Here is a 23,204-nt window from a genome sequence, read left to right as displayed (position 1 = left end):
CCAGAAGTCTAGTTCTTATACCCAGTGGGCTTTTGAAGTGGGAGTGGCTTTAAAGTGGGGCTTTGAAGTGCACACAGGTCCTTGCTTTCCTGCTCTGGCTCCAGACACACTACAGGGGGGTATGCAGCTCTTTGTTTGGGGACAGGCATAGCTCTATTCAGGTGTGTCCGCTCCTCGCTCCTATCCTGCCCAGAATGGCCCATCAGCCTGGTGATGTCCCATCAGGATGTGAATGGCCCATCAGGCACACTTCAGCTCCCTTTGTGCATGGCTGTCTAACGGGAATGCAAAAAGCCTAGATGTCACCCAATCCAGATGTATATTGGAGGCAGGAGCGAGCACACAGGGCTTAAGAGCAGAAAAGTCCCAACTTTCTAATAGTGGCATTTTTAAAGTTGTAATCATAAATCCAACTTTACCGTTAAGGAGAATGTATTATTACAAGTTCATAGGTTCCAAACACGACAGTCCATTCTCCTTCTCAATCAGGAGTTACACTTAATAAATCTATTAAGGAATCCCCATTGTTATCCTATGAGAGAGGTAGACCTCACAGTAGTGAAAAACAAATTTGGGAGTTTTTCACGACCAAGACATGTAAAACTAAGACGTATATGTCCTGCCTTTTACTTGCCCCACACCCTGCTACCTACAGCCTACCTTAAGGGTGTCTTATGTGTAATAAAAGGTGAGTTTAAGGTCTGCCAAGGGGTTTTAAAAGCCAAGTCGACATGGCAGTGAAACTGCACACGCAGGTTCTTCAGTGGCAGGCCTGAGACATGTTTAAAGGGCTACTTAAGTGGGTGGCACAATCGGCGCTTCAGGCCCACTAGTAGCTCTTAATTTACAGTCCCTGGACAAATATAAGTGGAGAATAATAAGGGCTTACTAGTAAATTAAATATGACAATTGTGGATAAACCAATGTTACCATATTTTAGTGGAGTGAGTACATGCACTTTAGCACTGCTTAGCAGTGGTAAAGTGCCTGGAGTCTTAAGGCCAACAAAACAGATTATCAAAAGTGAGGCAAAGTAGTCAAAAGGTTTGGGCAAAGACCACCTTAAGGCTGTCGGGGCTAACATGTGCATACAGGTTTAGACCTATCTAAACAATCTATACCTAGGCGGGTAGTTTCTTGCATCTTTTTATGCTACCAAAAACAAAACTTTCTGTGGTATACCAAAGGCCCATTATATCGGAGTTAGGGCAGCAATGGCTGCTTTATTGAGGAATATGCAAGCAGCTACATGGAAGTTTGTTCACACTTGTAAGGAAATGCCTCCTTGGCATGGTTGCCCCCTGACTTTTTGCCTTTGCTGATGCTATGTTTACAATTGAAAGTGTGCTGAGGCCTGCTAACCAGGCCCCAGCACCAGTGTTCTTTCCCTAACCTGTACTTTTGTATCCACAATTGGCAGACCCTGGCATCCAGATAAGTCCCTTGTAACTGGTACTTCTAGTACCAAGGGCCCTGATGCCAAGGAAGGTCTCTAAGGGCTGCAGCATGTCTTATGCCACCCTGGAGACCTCTCACTCAGCACAGACACACTGCTTGCCAGCTTGTGTGTGCTAGTGAGGACAAAACGAGTAAGTCGACATGGCACTCCCCTCAGGGTGCCATGCCAGCCTCTCACTGCCTATGCAGTATAGGTAAGACACCCCTCTAGCAGGCCTTACAGCCCTAAGGCAGGGTGCACTATACCATAGGTGAGGGTACCAGTGCATGAGCATGGTACCCCTACAGTGTCTAAACAAAACCTTAGACATTGTAAGTGCAGGATAGCCATAAGAGTATATGGTCTGGGAGTCTGTCAAACACGAACTCCACAGCACCATAATGGCTACACTGGAAACTGGGAAGTTTGGTATCAAACTTCTCAGCACAATAAATGCACACTGATGCCAGTGTACATTTTATTGTAAAATACACCACAGAGGGCACCTTAGAGGTGCCCCCTGAAACTTAACCGACTGTCTGTGTAGGCTGACTAGTTCCAGCAGCCTGCCACACCAGAGACATGTTGCTGGCCCCATGGGGAGAGTACCTTTGTCACTCTGAGGCCAGTAACAAAGCCTGCACTGGGTGGAGATGCTAACACCTCCCCCAGGCAGGAGCTGTGACACCTGGCGGTGAGCCTCAAAGGCTCACCCCTTTGTCACAGCCCAGCAGGGCACTCCAGCTTAGTGGAGTTGCCCGCCCCCTCCGGCCACGGCCCCCACTTTTGGCGGCAAGGCTGGAGGGAACAAAGAAAGCAACAAGGAGGAGTCACTGGCCAGTCAGGACAGCCCCTAAGGTGTCCTGAGCTGAGGTGACTCTAACTTTTAGAAATCCTCCATCTTGCAGATGGAGGATTCCCCCAATAGGGTTAGGATTGTGACCCCCTCCCCTTGGGAGGAGGCACAAAGAGGGTGTACCCACCCTCAGGGCTAGTAGCCATTGGCTACTAACCCCCCAGACCTAAACACGCCCTTAAATTTAGTATTTAAGGGCTACCCTGAACCCTAGAAAATTAGATTCCTGCAACTACAAGAAGAAGGACTGCCCAGCTGAAAACCCCTGCAGCGGAAGACCAGAAGACGACAACTGCCTTGGCTCCAGAAACTCACCGGCCTGTCTCCTGCCTTCCAAAGATCCTGCTCCAGCGACGCCTTCCGAAGGGACCAGCGACCTCGACATCCTCTGAGGACTGCCCCGGCTTCGAAAAGACAAGAAACTCCCGAGGACAGAGGACCTGCTCCAAGAAAGGCTGCAACTTTGTTTCCAGCAGCTTTAAAGAACCCTGCAAGCTCCCCGCAAGAAGCGTGAGACTTGCAACACTGCACCCGGCGACCCCGACTCGGCTGGTGGAGACCCGACACCTCAGGAGGGACCCCAGGACTACTCTGATACTGTGAGTACCAAAACCTGTCCCCCCTGAGCCCCCACAGCGCCGCCTGCAGAGGGAATCCCGAGGCTTCCCCTGACCGCGACTCTTTGAGTCCCAAGTCCCGACACCTGGGAGAGACCCTGCACCCGCAGCCCCCAGGACCTGAAGGACCGGACTTTCACTGGAGGAGTGACCCCCAGGAGTCCCTCTCCCTTGACCAAGTGGAGGTTTCCCCGAGGAACCCCCCCCTTGCCTGCCTGCAGCGCTGAAGAGATCCCGAGATCTCCCATTGACTTCCATTACAAACCCGACGCTTGTTTCTACACTGCACCCGGCCGCCCCCGCGCTGCTGAGGGTGAAATTTCTGTGTGGGCTTGTGTCCCCCCCGGTGCCCTACAAAACCCCCCTGGTCTGCCCTCCGAAGACGCGGGTACTTACCTGCAAGCAGACCGGAACCGGGGCACCCCCTTCTCTCCATTCTAGCCTATGTGTTTTGGGCACCACTTTGAACTCTGCACCTGACCGGCCCTGAGCTGCTGGTGTGGTGACTTTGGGGTTGCTCTGAACCCCCAACGGTGGGCTACCTTGGACCAAGAACTAAGCCCTGTAAGTGTCTTACTTACCTGATTAACCTAACAAATACTTACCTCCCCTAGGAACTGTGAAAATTGCACTGTGTCCACTTTTAAAACAGCTATTTGTGAATAACTTGAAAAGTATACATGCAATTTTGATGATTTGAAGTTCCTAAAGTACTTACCTGCAATACCTTTCGAATGAGATATTACATGTAGAATTTGAACCTGTGGTTCTTAAAATAAACTAAGAAAAGATATTTTTCTATATAAAAACCTATTGGCTGGATTTGTCTCTGAGTGTGTGTACCTCATTTATTGTCTATGTGTATGTACAACAAATGCTTAACACTACTCCTTGGATAAGCCTACTGCTCAACCACACTACCACAAAATAGAGCATTAGTATTATCTCTTTTTGCCACTATCTTACCTCTAAGGGGAACCCTTGGACTCTGTGCATACTATTCCTCACTTTGAAATAGTGCATACAGAGCCAACTTCCTACAACACTTTTAAGAGACACTGTTGTTTGGACTCAGATGCTAGACAAATGCTCAAGTAGGACAAGCTTCCCTCAGGAATCCCTTTGCTTAATTGTTTCTATGGACTGTCTCTCTTTCTCTTTCACTGCCGTTTGTAGGGATGGACTTCCTCTGTTCAGCACTTATGATTATCAGTGGAGATACCCTGAGAGAGAAGACATGGTTTCTTACCTGTAATCCTAGTTCTCGCTCATGAGAATCTCCATTCAAACCATAAGCAACTCGCCCTCCTCCCCACAGCAGGATTAATAGACATTCTATTTTCATTAGATGTACTCCTTTCTTCTGTAAAAAATAAATAAAAAAAGAATTGAGGTAACTACCATGTGTTGGGCACGATGGGAAACCGGAGGTCTGTGAGTTTTATGACTTTGACTAAAGTACTACAGCCTATATGTCTACATTGCCCCATCCCTCCTTCATTTCTCTTAAAAAACGGTTTATGAAGGATATTTATAAGCAACAATTACTCAGCTCCTGGAAATTGTTCTTATTTTATTAATGATACTTTTAAATTTTTTTAATATAAATTAAAGTAACCGCCCAATATACCCTTCTGCATACACTGCAAAATGTTTTAAAGAAAATTATATCCTAGACTTGGCCTTCCTAATTTAAGGCAAATGGCTACACCTACGAAGATGTATTTTAAAGAAGTGCACCGATAAACCTGCACATGTGTGGGTCTGTTCAGTGCTTATGATTTCAGTGGAGATGCCCCTGAGGGAGAACTAGCATTACAGCTAAGAATCCATTCCTTCTCCAAGTACTGAAAACACATGTTTGTAACAGGTGCATTTTTTAGATTTGCTGTCCCAGGAAGTGTTATGAGTTGCACTACAACTCAGTTTATTTGGGTTGGCAGTGACTTTGATATGCTTCCGGTCTGGCAACAGGAACAATTGCAAGTGGGAAGTTTTGGTTCAGTTTCCCTTTAGTGAAATGCCATTCCAAGATGGCCATCAGAAACTAACTCTAGCCAAGGTTGCCATCAAATGTTAACACATTTTCTATATGTCCATTTCATAGACCAGCCCTTTTTTGTCAGGTGGTTCATGTTTTACTAGTATATAAAAAGTCTGTGATCAGTGTACCAGTGTGTTACAACTACTCCAGCTGGTGCATGCTGTTGAAAACATTACTTCAGCCCTACAAGCTCCAACTCTGTACTATCCTGCAGGCTCTGCTCCACTCCTACAGGCTCCTGCTGTGCTCCAGTCCTGTCATTTCCAGTACTGCTCTAGCCTTGCTCTTACCTAGATCCATAAATTTAAACTTGCACAAACTCTCCTGCAGTTTGGGCTCAGCAACCTGGAGAGGTTTTTTGCTTTAGACTTTTTCATCCTAGTGCTGTAAGGTACTATTTTTCCAGAGGACATCCGCTGTAAGTTTGTATCACACCAGGGACTGACACTGTGGCTTTCAGAAGGGAACTTCATTTCCTCAGAGACTTTAAGAAAGAGGAGAGGGATTGGTCCCTATATCTAGCCCTTGACATATCTGCTCTTCCAAATCTTTGCTTGAAGGAAGGTGTGCAAGATTGTGTCAAAACATTTGCTTCAGTCCCTTTATTGACACAGCCTTAAATTACGCTAGCAGGCTGCTTCATTCCAGTCTTGTCTGGATTCTCCCGATACAGCAGCTATGCAGTACCATCACAAGAGTATTGCATCTTAAGGTCGTTGTCCATGAGGATTTGCTCTCAATACTTCTCTTTTATTTAGGATATTTTCAACATTGCAGCTTGCAGCATGACTTCCTTATACCATCTCCAGTTGTCTCACATGGGCAGACTACTGGAGTGCCATTCATGGAGATTCCGAGCTTACCCTAAAAGAGAAGGAAAATAATAATGACCGGTATGGATTAAGTACTTCAGGGAGGATGATAAATAAATTGAGGCTAAGGAAGCACAGACAGTGGACAGTCTTGGGCAGGGACTTATAAAGTGTTACAGTGGTGACTGGTTAATGCCCAATTATTAAGAACCTCAGTAATGATTTGTAATTGAGACTCTACAGAGTAAGAAAAGCTCCAGTAAGGCATTTACCTGGCTCTCCATCAGCCAGAGAGCCACATGTAAAATAAGATATCTATTTGAAAGTCACACTTCTAGCCCTTGGACTATACTCAATACAAAGGAAAGGGAGACCCCTTCAGTAGTAGTTGCCTCTTACTGAGATGTTGGAATTCCTGTTTGTCTTGTATGTGTATATTGCTCTTGAAACACATTTCCTTTTTAGTTTACTATGACTCCTGTTCACATTCTCCAGCCAATCAGGTCTCCAGATGTATTCACCAACCTTGGTCCCTGGCACATTTACCTACGCCTAGGCCAAAGACTTTAGTGATTCAAGAGTTTTAGGGGTATTCACCAATTAGAGTTTCATAACTGAACCAAAATCTTTTTTTCCAGCCTTTGAATGCAGGGCTGGGGTTAAGAAGATGATGGAGAAACACCATTGCCTGACCTCCTTAGGTACTATGCTCTAGGGCCTGAGGTACTACCTCTAGAACTTGAAGGTCCAGAACTGGCATGCTCATCTAACCCTGTCTTTAAATGAAGAGAGTTCTGCTTGGACCTGGAAAAGAATTGCTATGCTGTATTGTCCCTTTTTAGTTATTTACATGGTTGTGTAGGTCTGTGACTTGAAAAATCTTCAACATGAGTCTCTCAGTGTTGACATGGTTTTAACCTCACCGGCAAAAAGGTATTACCCAAGAGTTAATCATATGCACTTCAGAAAATATGGCAAAAAATGACTCGGGTTCCAGCTAGTGTCTTGACTCCAAGTTGTTCACTTGAAAATCATTTGTGTTTCCTTACCTCCCTTACCTCCTTGGACATCCAGGACAATTAGTGACTGTGATGGCTGCTGTAGGGAGAATTAACCAATTTTCCTCTGAATGGTGGGCCACAGTTCAAGTTTAGGCAAATATCAGTGAATAGTTACAGGAACTGAATATACCGAAATATCAGGCTGGTGCTCTTCAATGCCAGTTTGACAGGACTTCTGTCCAGGTATTGCATACTTTTTGAGAATAAATGGATGAAGGATTTCCAGACAGTTTCTTACATAGGAAGCCATGCACAGATTTATTTTTATTTTTCAATTACTATAAACAGACTTTTTTAAATATGTAACCCGGTTTAAGCTGCAGCTTTAAGACTATTTTCCCAGAATCACCAGGAAGAGAAGATTTTAGTCCTGTACCATAAACCACGACATACAGGACAATGTTCTGCTTCTTCCTGTCGGTAGAGCAGTCTATTGCCATTGTAATTGAAGAGATAGTGAATCAGTTTGTTGAAGTGGGTATTATGTCTTAAACCCACACTCACATTTTTATGCAGCTTGTCCCATTTTTTACAGAGCACTGGAGTAGTCATGTGATCTCCTGACCTGCATCCCCCCTCGGTCGGTCCTTTGATTTGCTGCTTTCACTGTGCCAAAAATAAGCTGATTGTTGTTTTCAAAATAGCATCTTGCCCCAGGTAATGTCACGTGACCCCTTTGGGCACCCATCCCTCTCAGCCAACCCTGTGTCCTCTCCAACCTTATCCTAAGACGCATTGAGCATTCCAGCAACCTGACATCCTCAGCAAAGCGCAGACAAAAATAAAATAATCAGCTGTGTTGGCCTGCTCAGGCCAAGAAGGCCTAGGACACAACCCCTGCCCTCAGGTGAGCCATCAGCACTGTGTGGTCCACATCAGTTGAGACCTTCACTTACTCGCACCCACATCCCACAATTAAAAGCATCCCACTGGGCATCTCACACCACAACCTCATCCACATACCTCTCACTAGTACATGTACATCTCCTACATTACAATCAATCTTACCTCTGCTCATCAATGCACTCTTTAACGACATTCACGCTCGTGACATATCTGACATCCCAACACAACCTAGGCCTCCTTGAGATTTTCATCTCTGATGGCTACTTCATTCAACGCATAATCTATACCCAAAAAACAGGTGGGAGACCTGTAGTCATCCACAATTCTTCCTGACAGTGCACACTAACTGAGCAACACGGAAGTCATTTAAACTCCTTACCTGCCACTTTTTCACATCTCACTTTCATCGTCTTGGACAACCTTCATACATCTCATGTACAGATCTCTCCCCTCCGTGTCCCCTCCAGATCAAATGAGAACTTAATAGCAGATATCTGAGATTGTATCACCTTCACCTCCTTCTAGCACACCCACCCTAAGTTGCTTGGAGACTTCAATCTAGCTAGCAACTCTAGCACAAAACATGTAAGGAATCCCTCTGCATACTCTTCAACACTCGGAAAATCAAGCAGCACAACCCTCCGTAAAAGGTAACATGCTCAATCACATTCTGTTTGTCATGCATACAATTTAATGCAAGGTCCCAGTGTCCATGGACTTGATGGATCTCTTCCTCTGTCCTTAGCAATACAACTCTGAAAAGAGGGCAAAAGACCTCCTTACGGATGCCAACCAAAGAGAACTTATCAACATGCCAAACTCACAGCAAACTATATTAGATGTCAACACTTTTGTCCACATCCACAATACAATTCTCAAAAGTAAATTAGAACTTGACACTCCGCTGAAAATACGAACCTTCAGGCACAAACACCTCAGTGCAGTGGTACACCCACGAACTGTGAGAACAAGTACATCATACTCAAATATGAAAAGTAATTGAGATGGACTAATCTCCCAGTTTACCAGACCCAGCAAAAAGCTGTCCGCTCTACATATAGATTCCTTATTACCACAGCTAAATCCACTGCTACAAACTACTATTGTCAAAGCAACAAGTCGGAGTAAAGCACTCTAAAACCATTAAGCATCATTTCACTACCTGACCCCCACTGTGCCTCCCTTGGAGGACAAATGGAACCCCATCAATCACGTCTTCACTGAGAAAGTTAACAAAGTTAGATTCCACATCAACAACAGATTGCAAACCTCCTGTTACCCATGGCTTTGCTCCCTAGTGGGCTGCTTTCAACTACCTCACACACACTGAAACTTGCCAACATTCTGACCCCTTCAAGGCCACATCATGCTAACACAATGTCCTACTATTGTCTGTTATTACATTTCTTTGAGGAACTCAGTTCACACTGCTCCTCAATATCTCCAACAATTCCTTCAGCCATGGAATTGTTTCAGGCATCCTCAAAACAGGACAGATACTCCCCATGCTGAAAAAAAACAAATTATGACTCAGATGACGTCACCAGCTTCTTCCACTCACCCATCTCTACTTCAAAGATAAAAACAATCACAAAAATAGCTTTTGTTACAGGAGTGGATCAGGAACAACAGCCTTCTACAAAAAAGATCAGTCCAGTGTCAAACCCAGTTGTGCATGGCGACAGACAATCCTCAGGTAGTTGATGGCTCCCTACCTATTAGCATCAGTTAGGACCATTGCCTCCGCAGCATGCTTGCCCTCTCAACAGACTTCGATACAGTCAACTAATAAGCACTCATCCATACCCTAGACACATGTATGGCGCCGTCCTGCAGTGATTTACCTCCTACCATGCCAACTGCCATCAGTGTGTACAAACTGGAACCCCAAGATCCCAGATGTTCTGCTTCTGCTGAGCAGCATCAGGTTCCAGGCCTTCACCCATCATCTTCAACTTCCTAGATGGAACCTTTTGGGTCTATATTGGCTGATTACACCATCAAGCTCCACCAATATGCCAATGACACTCCACTATACTTAAAATCACCACAGCAGTGACTCTGAGCTACTAAAATCCTGCCACAAACTAATCCACAATTAAATATAAGCCACCTACTTGAATCTAAGCACAACAGAAAAATTCCTCTTGTTCATCAACATCTTTGAACAACCACTGATTCAAGAATTCACCCACTGATACAGACCTCACATTCAAAGATCACATTGCCAAGAAAATAGTTCTTATTTCTTTTTTTTTTTCTTTAAGTTTTTTAAAGGTTTTATTACGAATATGAGGCGGTACATACAATATATAAATAACCTGTTTAGTTTTCAAAACATTGTTTTGTTTTTTGCCACAATTATTTCCATTATGGACATATGTACACGTACAGTCAGGCAAACATAAATTCCTAATTGCATAGTTGAGGTTTGTACCCTTATTTTTTAAAGAGGGAGAGAAGAAGAAAACAGGTGGTGGGGAGTAAGGGAGAAAGGAACGAAGGTAGGGTAGTGTGGAGGGGTTGATCTTTGGGTAAGAGAGAAATGAGGTTGTCATGTGAAGTGAGGGATGGGGGAGGAAAAAGAAGAAAAGGAAGAAGAGAGCTCTGGGAGGATTGTGAGAGGCGGAAACTGAGGGATAGGTAGGGAATCCTTGTATCCTGGAGCTAGCCTGGCCAGATCAAGGGATAAATCATTCTGTAGTTCTCCATTTGTTGTAAGCTACTCCCTAGGAGTAGGTAGTGTATATGTTAGTTATGGTGAAGTCAATGAAAGAGTGGCTACTACTTATATGAGTTGGTGTCTCAATCATTATTTGTGTTAGGGAGTGATGTGCAGTGTCGTATTGGTTAGTCCAAAGTCCCCCGCGTATGTCAAAATGAGGGGTCTAGGGGTTAATAAAGAGAGAAAAAGAAAGGATAAAGGAGGGTAAGAGAGGATAGCTAGAAGGAGAAAGAGGGGGCAATGGGAGATTAGATACGTTCCAAGGTTCTAAAGTTCTCAGAGGGTAATTGATAGTTAATATTCCCTAACCATTGGTCATTGGCCGTTGGTCATCCACCAGCTGCTTCGTGGTCTCGTCAGGAATGGGCGCCAGACCTCCGCAAATAGCTCTGCCTGGTCCAGTAGGTTATAAATCACTCGTTCATGGGTGGCCGTTTGATACATGGCCGTCATCCATTCTATCGGTGTGGGGGCGTTACTGGATCTCCAGTGCCGGAGTATGCATATTTTGGCCGTGGCAAGTGCCGTATGGAGTAATCGTTTGTGTGCCCGTGATAGGGAGGGATACGGGCGAGTGTCGTGTAGAATAGTTCTTATTTCTAAAGAAAGTGAATTGCTTTCTGCCAGAAGCCTACCTCAGAACACTGCAAACCCTGGTATTTTCCCACCTAGATGGAGTCACACATCTGCTTAGCTGGCCTGACAGGCACCTCTCTGTCAGCACAAAAAGGCATTCTACAAACTGCTGTGCAATACATTCGGTGTTTGAAGGAATTCATCTCAACTCTGAAGCAACTGCACAGGATCGACATTGAAGCCCGTATCTCTTCAAGACTACTTGATTCCCCTACAAGATCATCAGAAACGGTACCCAACATGCTTGGCCAAAAAGTTAACAAGCCTTCTCCATCTGCTCACCCTTGATCTAGATTAACATCCCCATTGCATAACATTAGCCCCAATTTCTCTAACTTTCTGAGAGAAACTGAAAACACATTTCTGGAGGAAGAATTATCCCTATCGCACGAGAACTTACTTTCTGCCTGCCTCCTTGAACACAAATTTATTATTCTTTGTGCTCTCTTTCCTCAGTGGTCCATTGCTTCCCAACTATATCTGCCCTACACAAATGCATTTACATACAAAAGACAGATCTTTGACTGTCAATGGCTATGCTCTCAGTGTAGGTTTGTCCTGTATAAAATCTACCTTCATAGTCAATATCCCAACAGGAAGAACATGGTTAGGCCTCTCTAAAGTTCAAGAAATCCTTTGTTTGTGTTCCGAGCCTGATTAATAACTCCAATGCTGTCAGTTGGTTGTAGGTCACCCAGGTAAGGGACAATCTGTTCAGCTTCTCTCATACCTGCATCCCAGTCATCCTTGAATAAGGGAACTTCAAGACTACAATGCAAGAGTTCCCACTTGTGCTCTTTCACCATAACATTGCAATGGGCAGCTTTTCCTCGATCCTTCAGGCTATTTCTCTGTCACAGAAAAAAATTCAACATGTTGACTGCCAGATCTCAACTTTTTCTCGGACAGGGAAACTAGTTATATTTATTTCATTTGCAGGGTGCCTTATATCATATATCCAGGGGTGTGATTGTGTAGGTTGATAATATGCAGGTCTCAAGTATAGTACAAAACTTTGTCCTTTGGGATTTGTGCTGATCCCTGTCTATTTACAAAAGCCCTGTTTGCATATTTTCTGCACTAGAACTACTAAAAGGTAGCTTTGTACTGGCTGGCGAGAATGCAAGCTCCACACCTGTCCTTATGAAGTCTCTACATTCTCCACCTAATCTTATCAACCTGTAAGTCTCCATCAAGCAAATAAGGTCTAACATAGAACATTTTCCAGTTCCTAAATTCTAATTCAGTCTACTAGACTTCTTTCATAAACTGGTTTGTACAGATTTATTGTTGAACCGGGAGAATAGTACCCCCTCGCCCAATCCTGTTGGCTCGTGACCACTGCAAAATACTTTCTGACAAAATTTAGCCAACAGCAGCATGTAAGGAAGATTGATAATCAAAGTGTGATACAAATACCTACAAACGGGATTCAGTAGCCTGTGTCTCGAGGGGAACGTTTAAGAGTCCAATGGCTCTAGGTGGCTAAGTCATGTGTATTGTAGGGGCTACTGAAGCTTGACTAACCAAGGCAATTTTCAGATTTGTTTTCTGTTTGATCTGCTCTAACTCAGATTGCCAGATTGCCAAGATATGACTAGACCTATCCTTCCTTGGGGCATGGATGACAGTTCCTGAAATTGTTCATGAAGCATAGTGCTTTTGATGACAACTTGTGCTCCACTTGAAGGCAATCTAGTGATTTTTTTTGTACAACATAAGTATTCTTGTCTTCATGTTAAGGCAAAGTCTTGCACCTCGTTTTGTACTGTTTGTAAATTGTACGTTTGTAGTTTGGGGACTGCATGCACTTTATGTTGTAATAATCCGGACATGCCAAAATTAGATTACTGACCTGTTGCAACCTATCAACCGTTTATAGGATTGGGAGAACCTTTTGGAGAGTGGAAGTTTTCAAGTCAAGTCCACTGCAAAGCTTTCCTCTTTACTTCATGGACCAAAGTTAGGACTTCTCCCTGGGAATGCTTGCAATTGAACAGCAGCAGTACTTATCTCTTAAGGCAGATATAAATTTCCTTCTAATGGTAAATATATTTGCCCCAGTAATTATATGATGCTAGATTCTCTATCATATTTGCTATCAAGTTCGAGGTCAATCTGTGTTCCAGTGGCGTACATTGGCAGCAGTTTATTTAGTCACCTGTATTAGGCCGAGCAAATGCATACTTCATCCATTTTGGTAAGGATGATGGCGCCAATGAAGAGCTATTGGTTGTGGTTATTTAGAGGTAGGAATGGCTCCTGTAAAGAAATGGCTCCCTGTTGCAGTTACCCCCCACTTTTCGCCTGATACTGATGCTGACTTGACTGAGAAGTGTGCTGGGACCCTGCTAACCAGGCCCCAGCACCAGTGTTCTTTCACCTAAAATGTACCATTGTTTCCACAATTGGCACAACCCTGGCACCTAGGTAAGTCCCTTGTAACTGGTACCAAGGGCCCTGATGCCAGGGAAGGTCTCTAAGGGCTGCAGCATGTCTTATGCCACCCTAGGGACCCCTCACTCCGCACAGACACACTGCTTGCCAGCTTGTGTGTGCTGGTGGGGAGAAAATGACTAAGTCGACATGGCACTCCCCTCAGGGTGCCATGCCAACCTCACACTGCTTGTGGCATAGGTAAGTCACCCCTCTAGCAGGCCTTACAGCCCTAAGGCAGGGTGCACTATACCACAGGTGAGGGCATATGTGCATGAGCACTATGCCCCTACAGTGTCTAAGCAAAACCTTAGACATTGTAAGTGCAGGGTAGCCATAAGAGTATATGGTCTGGGAGTCTGTCAAAAACGAACTCCACAGCTCCATAATGGCTACACTGAATACTGAGAAGTTTAGTATCAACCTTCTCAGAATAATAAACCCACACTGATGCCAGTGTTGGATTTATTAAAAAATGCACACAGAGGGCATCTTAGATGCCCCCTGTATTTTACCCAATTGTTCAGTGCAGGACTGACTGGTCTGTGCCAGCCTGCTGCTGAGAGACGAGTTTCTGACCCCATGTGGTGAGAGCCTTTGTGCTCTCTGAGGACAGAAACAAAGCCTGCTCTGGGTGGAGGTGCTTCACACCTCCCCCCTGCAGGAACTGTAACACCTAGCAGTGAGCTTCAAAGGCTCAAGCTTCGTGTTACAATGCCCCAGGGCACTCCAGCTAGTGGAGATGCCCGCCCCCTGGACACAGCCCCCACTTTTGGCGGCAAGTCCAGGAGAGATAATGAGAAAAACAAGGAGGAGTCACCGGCCAATCAGGACAGCCCCTAAGGTGTCCTGAGCTGAGGTGACTCTGACTTTTAGAAATCCTCCATCTTGCAGATGGAGGATTCCCCCAATAGGGATAGGAATGTGACCCCCTCCCCTTGGGAGGAGGCACAAAGAGGGTGTACCCACGCTCAGGGCTAGTAGCCATTGGCTACTAACCCCCCAGACCTAAACACGCCCTTAAATTTAGTATTTAAGGGCTCCCCAGAACCTAGGAACTCAGATTCCTGCAACTTACGAAGAAGAGGACTGCTGAGCTGAAAACCCCCTGCAGAGAAGACGGAGACACCAACTGCTTTGGCCCCAGCCCTACCGGCCTGTCTCCCTCCTTCAGAAGAAAACTGCTCCAGCGACGCTTTCCCCAGGACCAGCGACCTCTGAATCCTCAGAGGACTGTCCTGCTTCCAAAAGACCAAGAAACTCCAGAGAACAGCGGCCCTGTTCAACAAAGACTGCAACTTTGTTTCCAGAGGAGCAGATTTAAAGACCCCTGCAATCCCCGCAAGAAGCGTGAGACTTGCAACACTGCACCCGGCGACCCCGACTCGACTGGTGAAGAAACAACGCTACAGGGAGGACCCCCAGGCGACTCCAAGACTGTGAGTAACCAAAGTTGTTCCTCCTGAGCCCCCACAGCGACGCCTGCAGAGGGAATCCCGAGGCTCCCCCTGACCGCGACTGTCTGAATCCAAAATCCCGACGCCTGGAAAAGACCCTGCACCCGCAGCCCCCAGGACCTGAAGGATCGGAACTCCAGTGCAGGAGTGACCCCCAGGAGGCCCTCTCCCTTGCCCAGGTGGTGGCTACCCCGAGGAGCCCCCCCCTTGCCTGCCTGCATCGCTAAAGAGACCCCTTGGTCTCTCATTGAAACCTATTACAAACTCGACGCTTGTTTTCACACTGCACCCGGCCGCCCCAGTGCTGCTGAGGGTGTACTTTCTGTGTGGACTTGTGTCCCCCCCAGTGCCCTACAAAACCCCCCTGGTCTGCTCTCCGAAGACGCGGGTACTTACCTGCTGGCAGACTGGAACCGGGGCACCCCCTTCTCCATTGAAGCCTATGTGTTTTGGGCACCACTTTGAACTCTGCACCTGACCGGCCCTGAGCTGCTGGTGTGGTGACTTTGGGGTTGCTCTGAACCCCCAACGGTGGGCTACCTTGGACCCCAATTCGAACCCCGTAGGTGGTTTCCTTACCTGCAAGAACTAACAATAACTTACCTCCCCCAGGAACTGTTGAAAATTGCACTGTGTCCACTTTTAAAATAGTAATATGTGTTTTATGTAAAAAGTATATATGCTATTGAGATTATTCAAAGTTCCTAAAGTACTTACCTGCAATACCTTTCAAATGAGATATTACATGTAGAATTTGAACCTGTGGTTCTTAAAATAAACTAAGAAAATATATTTTTCTATACAAAAACCTATTGGCCTGGAATTGTCTCTGAGTGTGTGTTCCTCATTTATTGCCTGTGTGTATGTACAACAAATGCTTAACACTACTCCTTTGATAAGCCTACTGCTCGACCACACTACCACAAAATAGAGCATTAGTATTATCTCTTTTTGCCACTATCTTATCTCTAAGGGGAACCCTTGGACTCTGTGCATACTATTCCTTACTTTGAAATAGTGCATACAGAGCCAACTTCCTACAGCTCCACTTAAAGTTAATAGATTATTATCTGCTCTTCTTAGCGTTTAACCAGGTTGTTGTAATGAACTGTACTGCAAGCTGCAGAAAGGTTGAGACGATATGCCAGTTGTCAACATAAGGCAAATTACTAAAATAGGATCTTGACATCATGCCACTGATGGTCTTCCTGACACAACTTGGGTAGAATATCCTACCACTGTGTTGAATGCTTGCACCCTGAAAATGATCATCTTAACTTGTCTCATTCCAAGTTGCTCGACTCCGTTTGAACAGAAGCATATCGACCTCTTTTCCGGTGGCTCGGGGGACTAGGCAGAGGTGCCCTATCTCCCCGCTGCTCTTCACGATAGCGATGGAGCCGCTTGTGGCCTGTTTGCGCCAGCACCACAATAACAGGGGGCTGCTGTTTCGGCAGCGGCCCATCTTGATCTCCATGTACACAGATGACATTGCGTTGTATGTGCGGGAGCCCGGTAAAAATGTAGATGTTCTGCTGAATGAGATTGTACGGTTCGGTGAATTTTCGGGTATAGCGATCAACTGGTCTAAGTCTGTGGTGCTGCCTCTGTTGTCGGGGACGGCGGACTTCCTGTCCCGATATCCTATTGAATGGACCAGCAGCCCGGTGCGGTATGTGGGGGTCTGGCTGAGCTGTGATGTTGAGACGCTTTGGAAGGCTAATTATGGTACAGTTATGTCCTGGTTGGAAGACAGGATTGAGATGTGGCGCTCCTTGCCACTGTCGCTGATAGGACGAATTGCCATCCCCAAAATGATAGCGCTACCTAAAATGTTATATTTGTTTGTGAATCTCCCCTTAGTCCTCGCGGAGTGCTTTCTGAGGCGCCTTCGCTCAGCCATGATTCATCTGGTATGGGCAGGCCGTCAACCCAGACTCGCATGGGAGAAGTTAACGCTTCCGTTTGAATTGGGGGGTCTTGCTGCTCCGGACATGGAGCTTTATTACCACTGTGCACAGGCCCATTTTGAGTTTTATTGGATCCGCCCGGTTCGCTACATGCCGCACCTCGCCCCTGAGAGTGACGTGGTTTGGCCGGACGACTTGATGCAAGTTTTCGTGGGCCTGTCTCGGCCTCAACCCCGGGGGGGTGGATACAGTGGCGTGCTCTGTCAGGGCATGGGACGGCTCTTTTGAAGAGATCTGGTGTGGCTGCCGTGGCTGATGAGAGACTGTTTTGAGACTCGCAGCTGCGGAACTATCTCCGCGACTCAGACTTGTCCCTTTTAGGGGACTGGTTTGTGGATGGGTGGCTGATCTCCCCAGAGGTGGCGCTTGGAGGCGGTTCTGCGAGTGTGTGCATTGCTCCGAGCACAATACTCTTGTCTTCCAGAGTCTCTGTTGACATGTTGTGTGCTGGAGGTGGTGTGGAGTGCAAAGACTCGGAGGAAAGCTGATCACCAAGTTATATGGCTGCATGCAGGACCAAAGGGGTGAGCTCGCAATATCTGCTAAGGTAAATTGGGAGGCGGATGTGGGTGAGGAAATCTCTGGAAGAGGTGCTGCGTGCAGATGAGGGCGCTGTTGCCAAACTACAGGCTGCGACTCATCCACTTTAAATTTTTACAGCATCTCTATTATACTCCTTGCGGCCTGTATGCCATGGGGCTGCGTGCGGATGCTTCCTGCGAACGGTGTCATGCTCCAGATGCTGACTTTTTCCACCTGGTATGGCAATGTGGGGAAGTGCATGATTTTTGGCTGGAGGTCATGCATGCGATTGGGGAGATGACTGGTTTGGAGCTGGTTCCCTCTCCTGTGCTGGCGCTGCCGGATAGTGTTGATGCTGTTCCGCTGGCTCAGAGGAAACTGGTGGGCATGTTGCAGCTTTTGGCAAAGCGTAGAGTTGCGATCTGCTGGGGGCGCAGCCGGCCCCCTCGGGTCTCTGATTGGTTGCGTGATGCTGCCTTTTGTCGAGAACAGTTGGAGACCTTCTGGGAGTTGGCGCCTGAAGGTTCTAGACTGCAAGACATTTGGGTGCCTCTGCGCTCTTATTTGGAGATTGCTTGTTGAGTGTTATGCAATAGATATAATTGGCCATGCATTTGGGTATGATTTGTGTCGCCTTGCTTGTGTGTTGCTGCGCCTATGGGATGTATGCTAGTGCTGATTTGCCAGTTCCAGCCGCCTTTCTATCACTATGTTGGTTGTATTTGATCTTTGCTTCTCGAATGACAACAGTTCCTGTTAGTGGCCCCTAATTTTTGCTCACTGAGGACTGCTTTGTTGGTAATATTGCCAAATTCTGGTGCACTCGAACTGAGAGGGGGACTCGCCTTCCAGCGCCATTCTTCCTGTGAGCAATTGTTTTACTGCGATGTACAGATGGTGTTCCTTTTGCACTAATGTTGTTTTTGGAAGAGGAATATCTTTGTTGTTGCTCATTTAAAAGTATAAATAAATAATAAAATAAAAAAAATAAAAAACTTGTCTCATTCCAATAGACTTTTTGATAGCAGACGGGAAGGAGTCTAATAGGTCAGTCCTTCTATTAGTTGCTCATGTTTTCGTAAATCTTTCAGTGTAATTTTAGCCCTAAAATATCAATTCTATTTTCAAAGGGATAATAGGATTATACCGGTAATACATCTCTCCCTGCAGTTTAGACGTTTAATTCCAGGCCTATGTATTGTGCCTTCTACTGAAACTCCGCGATTTACCTTCTTACTTAACCAATATTACCTTTTTGTGTGCACTTAGTTCGTAAAATTCAGTTTTGTGGCCCAGAATAGCCTGCACTTTAAATACTTTTGCCTTAATTGCGTTTCTTGTTTAAAACGTATCCTTGTTTCTCTGTTGAAATTGTAATTTTAATAGATGTCATGCAAGGATTTGTGGTTAAACTAGTGTGTTTCTGTTTTTCATTTAGATTTCGCCACGGATACTGTAAAGGAAATCCGAGAAAAATGGTAAAAACATGGGCAGAAAAAGAAATGAGAAACCTAATTAGGTGAATGCTTTTGTTGATGTGCTTTTCTCAAACGTTTTTTACCCGGAATTGCTGGTGTTCCCTAATATTGATGTGGCTTGAAATCCTTGAATTCGTACATTGTATTATTGTTTCAGCCAAAACAGTTGACGTTTCATAATTAGAATGGTCTACTTTTATTAACAAGTCCACTTTTTTCAACATCTAAAAACGAAGCTGTCTCACAGTAAATATCATTGTCATATGTTGTAGAAAAGGTACTTGATACAGTTATTTTCATGTGTTTTCTCTAAAAATATGCATTATACCAGAATTATGAATACATTTTTGATTTGTCTGATTACTTTTGCTTTGATACCCCTTTGAAAGCTGTAAAAATCAACCAAGCACTATTTATCAATGTACCATTCTTCTCAAGTACTAGCTAAACTTTATCACAGTGAGGTAATTAAATAAACAGTGTCCACAACCCGTCAGTCACCATAACCTAAAAAGGAATGAGCATGGCCTGAATAATTACCATTGGCTGAGATTAATCCAGGCACCCCATCCATAACATTTTGTGTACTTCATTGTGATACCCTACGTGGTATGGGCCTAGCAGAAGGCACAGGAAGTTGGTGTAGTGTATCGTCAAAAAAATCACTGACAAAACTTCGTTAAGGGACAGTTAGGGTTTGTTTTGTTCGTAACACAGAAACAAAAGTTTAAATAAACCCGGAAATGTACAGTAAAATCCAAAGTTGAAGTGAAGTCATGGTTTGAAAAGAAAAACTGACATTGCCAGTTATGGCTATGTTTTCAAATCATGCACCTGCTGTGTGCTGCTTGTGATCTCAAACACAGATATAAACAAGAAATATCCCCCTTTTACTATTGATTGTAGTCACACTTCATGCAATACACAGATGGTGAAATCACTGTCGAAGAATGTATTACTTTATAACAACATTAATGTATCTCTGCACAGCACATCATACCTTTAAGGTAAACTCAATATAACCTCGATATACATTGACATTTGACAGAGAAAAAGAACGGAGAACCAAAAATAAAAAATCAGAAAATGAGCATTAAATTATGTTTTCTGCCAACAAGCCTAGGCATTCAATGTGATTATTCAATTTGACATTGATATATGTCAGTATTTGGCACTCCAAAAATGAGAAAACAAGTAAAACTTACAATAAATATATATCATAGAATAAAGGTGTTCACTTCGTATTTAAATATGTCTTGTCTGCGGATAATGTAGTCCCAAAGAGCACTGCTGTCAGTCAGAAAGCCCCCAGTCCATTGGTGTGATATTTCAATCTGTTGTTGGCTTAGCAGGGATTAACTGAATTTGTGAGATTCCTTTACTAGTTTCACAAATGTGTCTTCTAGACACACGTACTTCTTTATGATATTTATATGTGCTGTTTCTACACTAAGCATGCCAGTTATCTGCTCGCCATCAGTGGCCTCCTTCTGTAGCCCAATCAACTGCTGAACCCATTTTAGCTATTCCCAGGAGCAGTTAGTCCGTTAGCAAAATACTCACTATCCACTTTACCTTGTTATTAGAAAATAAAAACAATTGGACTAAAGCAAAACAATGAAAACATTCATATAAATTAGTCTTCATAAACAATAGTCGTTTTTGTGTCAAATTTCAGATTAAACACTGCAGCAATACCATGCCCAGAACCAATCATGCTGAGGAGTCATGTTCTTGTCATGAGCTTTATTGGTAAAAACGACATGTGAGTACCATTTTAAAATACTCTTTGGATTTTTCTTATTAGTATTGAAGTTATGTGCAGCTATGTTATTTGGGGAGATATAAATCAGAGTGAGTGAGTGGGGCCGGGTGTGTGTTTCAGTTTTAATATTTCGGGAGTTTGACTGTTGAGTCCCCTTTAGGAGATTTTACATTAGTACCCTGTAAAATGGGTCCAGGACAAATTGCCAAGTAATATGCTGTTCAGTGGCATGTGGTCTGACTGTATATACACATACTCCTGCCATCTAATTTTGGATCTGAAGTGGTGCAAGTTGTTTTTCTTGAAAGAAGTGTTCTGAGTCACAGGATAAAGTGACTCCTCTAGGTGATGTTTTCTCTCCGCAGTCTGGTTCAAATGTGTGCCTTTGTTCCGTTTTCTAGTTGCTCCGGTATGAATTATGTCTCTTAACTTACCCTCTTTCAACGTATTATTCTCGCTCACACTTCTTCCACCTTAGCGCTCGCCTTGATTCATCGGTTCAGGCACCGACTGCACATCTTTCGTGGCGTCTATGCCCAACTCGGGCCTATCTTCCACCGGGCACTGACGGACATGCTAACCTGATGTAATGGACTTCTTTCCGCCTCTGCCCTCGTGCCATGCAAAGTTTCCACACCAGCATCTGGTGTGTAATTTCTGCCTCTCCCCTGATCATCAAGAGGCCACCTGGGATGCCTGCAAATCTTTCCGATCGATGAAGACACTTCAGGATCGAAGAGCACATCAATTGGAAATGCCACACAAGACTCCGAACGACACCCTGGACATCTCTGGGGAAGAGCATGCTCAGGAGAAGCCCGAGCAGGAGGAGGGGGCCCTCTCCATTAGGGACTCTTCAGACTCCATCGCACATCGAAAGCCACAAGATCACATCAGCGCAACATGTGAGTACAGTGGCTCCTCTTACCCACCACAAGACTGTTAAAAAGCCCCTTCTCAAGGTCGCCGGTCCGCCACTGCCACCAGGCCATGGTTGGTTCTGAAAGGCTACTTCGGCTGCCTCTCCCTTCCTCTGTCTCGGCACCTGAACTATCTCCCAAGAACAAGACAACGCCCTCAGCTTGGACTTGATTTTCTCAGACCGAGGGGTCGTCTCAGTCTCGATCCAAGCCTCAGCACCGAGCTGAACGCCGCCAGCCTCCACTTCGGTGTCGGCCAAATCACACTGACTGAAATCTTCGGTGCTGACACAAATGGAGATGAGATTGTTGGAACAGAGAGACTTGGGCCAGTCATTTGCTCCCTTATCCTGTGGAGCCTATCCTGGAGATTATGGACACTTGTCAGCGCTGCCCCCAAAGTCAGGAGGGTACAGGATGCATTATTACTATGCCATCATCCCCTGTACTTTTGAAAAGGAAGCTTTCCCTCCCGGAGGCTTTGGATGTTCCTCCACCTCAGAAGAAAACAACCACAGACAAGGCCACTAGTCCACAAAGTACACCTTCTCTGACACCTCTTCCACCACCTCCTCCTCCACCTCCTCTGGCTCCTTCTTCCCCTCCCTGCCCCCCTCATTCTCCCGCTTCACCTACTCTGGGATATGCAGGGGATTTAGACAGGCTACCATATGACCCAGACCCCTGGGATGCTTATGATCCTGACCCTATTCCCCCCTGATAACTCTGACCTCTACCCTGCACGCCCCTCACCACCAGAGGACACTACATCCTATAAAACAGTAGTAGCATGAGCAGCTGCCTTTCACAATGTGGAGCTCCATAGGCAACCTATTGAGCAGGACTTCCTGTTCGATACCCTTACTTCCACACATAGGAATATCCAGTATCTCCCAATGCTCCCCGGCATGCTTTGACACGCAGACAAGCTCTTTAAGGAGCCGGTCTGCTCTAGGATAATACGCCTAGAGTTGACAAAAAGTATAAATCTGCTCATTATGTCCCTATATACATTCAATCAGTCAATCAATCACGTAATTTCTAAAGCGCGTTACCCATCAGGGTCTCAAGGCGCTGGGGGGGGCGAGAGGGGGGGGCGGCTACTGGTCGAATAGCAATGTCTTGAGGTGTTTTTCTGAAAGTCAGGAGGTCCTGGGTCTGGCGTAGGTGGAGCGGTCGGGAGTTCCAGGTCTTGGCGAGGTGAGAGAAGGATCTTCCTCTGGCGGTGGTGCGGCGAGTGCGGGGCACGGAGGTGAGGGCGAAGCTGGCGGGGCGAAGCTGGCGGACGGGAGTGTGGAAGGTGAGTCTGTCGTTGAGGTAGGCTGGACCTGTGTTGTGGAGGGCTTTGTGTGCGTGGTTGAGTAGTTTGAAGGTAATCCTCTTCGATACGGGTAGCCAGTGTAGGTCTCTGAGGTGGGCAGAGATGTGATCGCGGTTTGGGACGTCGAGGATGAGTCGGGCGGAGGCGTTTTAGATACGTTGCATTTTCGTTTGTAGTTTGGCCATGGTTCCTGCATAGAGCGCGTAGCCGTAGTCCAGTTGGCTGCTGACCAGGGCGTGGGTGACTGTCTTTCTGGTTTCAACGGGAATCCACTTGAAAATCTTGCGGAGCATGCGGAGC

The 23,204-nt window shown here is 45.5% G+C and overlaps 1 protein-coding gene across 1 annotated transcript in view; it reads left to right on the top strand.

Annotated features, from left to right (window-relative positions):
- Positions 1-23,204, top strand: part of RIOK1 (RIO kinase 1) — a 297,153-nt gene that overhangs the window by 139,022 nt on the left and 134,927 nt on the right. The window contains exons 8-9 of the mRNA XM_069217290.1: positions 18,859-18,939; positions 20,577-20,663. Coding sequence (XP_069073391.1) covers positions 18,859-18,939; positions 20,577-20,663 — 168 coding nt within the window. The remainder of the gene's footprint in view (positions 1-18,858; positions 18,940-20,576; positions 20,664-23,204) is intronic.

This window comes from Pleurodeles waltl, chromosome 2_1 (assembly GCF_031143425.1).
Source record: "Pleurodeles waltl isolate 20211129_DDA chromosome 2_1, aPleWal1.hap1.20221129, whole genome shotgun sequence".
Classification (NCBI taxonomy): domain Eukaryota; kingdom Metazoa; phylum Chordata; class Amphibia; order Caudata; family Salamandridae; genus Pleurodeles; species Pleurodeles waltl.
This window is presented reverse-complemented; position numbering and strand designations above follow the sequence as displayed.